The sequence below is a fragment of the Lactuca sativa genome, chromosome 2, assembly GCF_002870075.4.
Source record: "Lactuca sativa cultivar Salinas chromosome 2, Lsat_Salinas_v11, whole genome shotgun sequence".
NCBI classification, from domain to species: Eukaryota; Viridiplantae; Streptophyta; class Magnoliopsida; order Asterales; family Asteraceae; genus Lactuca; species Lactuca sativa.
The window spans coordinates 172,344,275-172,348,524 of NC_056624.2; the positions used below are offsets into that span (position 1 = coordinate 172,344,275).

Genomic DNA, 4,250 nt, shown 5'->3' on the forward strand with positions numbered 1-4,250 from the left:
ACCAACTTGGGAGTGGTAAAGTGGTCCTGAGGTGCCAAAAGTCTGATTCTATGGTCATTAGGTGGGAGGCTAAACATGGTAGTGGGTTTGTCGGCGGCAATTCCACTTGGCTCTCTTTACCGTCGGTGAACACCACCGGTCCGTGACACGAGTTTTGCCATCGTCTTTTTTGTAATTGTGTATGTTTTCCCCTGAATCGGCTCATTCTCATTAATCAATATATATATAAGATAAATACATTATGGGCCATAATACTAATACTTTAGGCCTAAATACATACAATAATAATATAGCTAACATCCCCCCGCAGTTTGAACGGGTTCATGAGACTGAATGTTCAAATTGGTCTGAAAATCAAGAAACAATGGTGATGGGAGGCCCTTCGTGAAGATATCAACATATTGATATGAAGACGGAACGTGTAAAACACGAATCTGCCCGGTGGCCACCTGATCACGAACAAAGTGAATATCAATCTCTATTTATTTAGTGCGTTGATGTTGGACCAGATTGCCTGATATATAAACTGCGCTCACATTATCACAATACACAATGTTGGATTTATCAGGGGGAGGGGGCGGTGACGCTCATGAAGTAGGTTACGAATCCAATTAAGAAGTTTCTCCCACAACATTTGCAACCCCATGATATTCCGCCACAACACTTGAACGAGAGACAGTGGACTGTCGTTTAGAGGACCAAGATACCAAATTCTGACCCAAGAAAATACAGAAACCAGAAGTAGACCGCCGGGAATCCGGACACCTAGCCCAATCCGCATCAGAATAGGCAACTAATTGTTGAGAAGATGATACATACAACTGAATACCGAAAGAGGATGTACCACGAATGTAGTGAAGAATACGTTTAAGCTCATTGAGATGAGGTTCATGATGATCATGCATAAAGAGACAAATCTGTTGAACAGCATAAGTGATGTCAGGTAAATGTAAGATACTACAGCGCCCAAGCAAGGCTGTGGTATAGGTTCGGGTCAGAGACAGGGGGTCCGGAAGCAGATAACTTGGAGGAGGCATCGGTTGGAGTGCGTGTAGGTTTACAGTTCAGCATGTGAGCCTTCTCAAGAATCTCTAAGTCATATTTCTTTTGAGACAAGAACATACCCATTTGATCACGAGTCACAGCAATACCAAGAAAATAATTAAGAGGTCCCAAATCAATCATGGAGAATTCGCCAGCTAGGGTAGTCATGATCTGTTGAATTAACTCGGGTGAGGTGTTTGTAAGAACAATATCGTCGACATATAAGAGAAAATAAGCCATGCGAGAACCATGCCGATAAATGAATAATGAAGAATCACATCGACTATGAATGAATCCAAACTGGATAAGAAACTGTGCAAATCGGTGAAACCAGGCACGTGGGGCTTGCTTGAGACCGTATAGAGAGCTCTGAAGAAGACATACGTGATCAGGATAGTTAGAATCTCGAAAACCTAAGGGTTGTTGCATGTAAACTGTCTCCTAAAGGTGGTCGTGCAAGAAAGCATTTTTGACATCTAATTGACGTATGGGCTAGTGTTGAGAAACTGCAAGAGAAAGTACTGTACGGATGGTGGCCGGTTTAACAACCGGGCTAAAAGTCTGATCACAATCAATGCCAGGGCGCTGGGCTTTTCCATTAGCAACAAGTCCGGATTTGTACCTGGATAAGGAGCCATTTGCATGAAATTTCTTTTGAAATAGCCATATACAATTAATAACATTAGCATGCGACGGTCTCGGGACTAAGGTCCAAGTTCCATTTGAAATAAGTGCTTTATATTCCTCTATCATGGCATTACGCCAATTGGGGTCTGAGAAAGCCTGAGAATAAGATTTGGGAAGAGATGAAATAGAATCCACATGAAAGTTTAATTTGTTAACCTTCTTGACAATACCACGAGATGACCGAGTGGCCATTAGATGACACAAGGTGGTCGGGGGGGGGGGGGGCATGGGTTGTGGAGGTGCGTCAACGATAGGAGGGGACGCAGAAGAGTGCATCTCGGGTGGTGTGGTTGGTCTTGGTTCGGATGTGGATGGGGAAACCGGAGTATTTGGCTGTGTGCGAGAGTGGAGGAATCGGTAGGATATATCATTAGGAGCATCATAAATAATGTGATCAAGGAACTTGTAGGAAGGAGGTTTGTCCGGAGTCATGGAACCAAATGGGAAAGATGTCTTGTCAAAGGTTACATGATGAGAGATGATTATTTTTTTAGTGGCGAGGTTTAAGCATCGGTACCCACGGTGTTGTGTCGGGTATCCCAAAAAGACACATGGTGTGGTGCGAGGTGATAGTTTATGAGGAATGACTATATGGGGGAAACATGGGCATCCAAAAACTCGTAAATGATCATACTTGCGTGTTTGGTTGAATAGTTTCTGAAATGGGGTAATGTTGTGGAGAGTGGTGGAGGGTAGAATATTTAAAAGACGAATTGCCATGTGTAATGCTTCAACCCAGTATTTTGGTGGAACATGAGCATGAAAGAGAAGGGTGCGTATGACATTATAGATGGTGCGTAGTATGCGTTCTGATTTTCCATTATGTTGGGATGTTTGAGGACATGAAAAACGAAGCTGAATACCGTGAGAATCGCAAAAGGTGTGAAAATTAGTGTTATTGTATTTACCGCCATTATCAGTTTGAAAAGCTTGGATTTTAACATGGAACTGGGTTAAAACATATTGATAAAAGTGTTGAAATTTTCCATTCACATCAGACTTTTTACGCAAAGGATACACCCACAAAAAATGAGAGAAGCTATCTAAGAAAATAATATAATATTTGATTCCACTCAAGCTAGCCATCTGTGAGACTATACCAGCGAGAAAAGGAACCGTTGGAAGACATAACCATTGGCTATATGAACACTGGGGCTTTTCGTTTATTTATTTTTTTTAAACCAAAAACATTAGAAATACACACATATCACCTCTTTAATCCATACAAATCACAACCATTTTACTCTCAAAATGTCAAATAAACAAAATGCCTTGCAACTCCTTGAACCCAATTGCGCTCTTCGATTACGATTGGACGTCATCACCGTCACTTTACCGGACGAAAATGCCACAAAAAAACCAAATGTTTATAGGTGGTGTTCCTACATACTATTCTTCATTCCAAATGTAACACCAATTCCAATCTCAATCACCATGACCAACAACCCATTTGAAACAGAAACTCAATTCTAATTCCAATCCCAATCGCTTTTCACACCCTGACCGGAAAATGTTGACGATTTTGGATCCAAACAAGAAGTTCAACCAAAAAAAGGAAGGCCGCTCTGAGAAGATAGAGTCAAAGAGAAGAAATGAAATTAACGAACGAAAGGGTCGACATATCTGAAGATGGTGGCACTGGGAAGAGCCGATTGCGCGATCAATTTTGGTTGCGTGTGACGAAGCAATTTTGCAAGAGTATGGGTCAAGATCTGGATTATCGTACGAGTGACCAATACAACTCAAAATGGAGTAATATAAACAACTTGTCTTGCATTAGAACATAATCTACACAAACTTTGAAATCAATGGGATATCAGGGAAAGTGATGCGATAGGATGTTGTTAAAAAAAGTGTTCAGTGGAAGGAAAATGGAAAATATGATTACATTTCGAGATCTGAAAAAAGAAGCAAATCGAGTTCATATTGGATCTCACAACAAGTGTTATTGGACAGTCACATCAGTATTGATCTTCATGATGATAATGATGACATTGAAGAAATTGAAGCTCCTCATCATCCCACGGGAAGTAACAAAGCAAAACCAAGAGGAAAAGGAAAATCAAAAGCGACGTATTCAAATTCGTTGGTCGGAACCAAAAGACCAACAAAATAAGAGGAAATGATGGTGCATATGACACAATTACATACAAACTTGGATAAAACTTATGACAGAAACAGCTCGACTCACAAAATATTTGTTGCTAATGAAGGACATTAGGCACCTCGACCACGAACATCAAGAAGGAAAACGGTCAACGTGTTGATTCAGGAAAAGTGGAATCTTAAACACAACTTAAATTTTAATGTTTTATTTTCCTAATTATTGTTAACTTTATGTTTTTTTTAGATTTTCAAGAACTTAGTTATTGAAATTTCATGTTTTAATTTTCTAGGATTTTAAATGAAATTTATATTTTATTTAATTAATATGATTGTAGTTTTTACATAATTTTTTTTAATTTAAAAAAGTCATAGGCAAATCCATCACCACACCATGGTGATCGGTAAAATATGAC

At 39.7% G+C, this 4,250-nt stretch overlaps 1 protein-coding gene across 1 annotated transcript; it reads right to left on the reverse strand.

The window, feature by feature from the left end:
* Window positions 1–611: 611 nt before the first annotated feature.
* Window positions 612–1,284, reverse strand: LOC111900289 (uncharacterized mitochondrial protein AtMg00810-like). The gene is made up of 2 exons (XM_023896173.1): window positions 1,003–1,284; window positions 612–917 (listed from the first exon to the last, which is right to left on the reverse strand). Exons 1-2 carry the CDS (start codon window positions 1,282–1,284, stop codon window positions 612–614), a joined length of 588 nt encoding a protein of 195 aa, XP_023751941.1.
* Window positions 1,285–4,250: the final 2,966 nt, after the last annotated feature.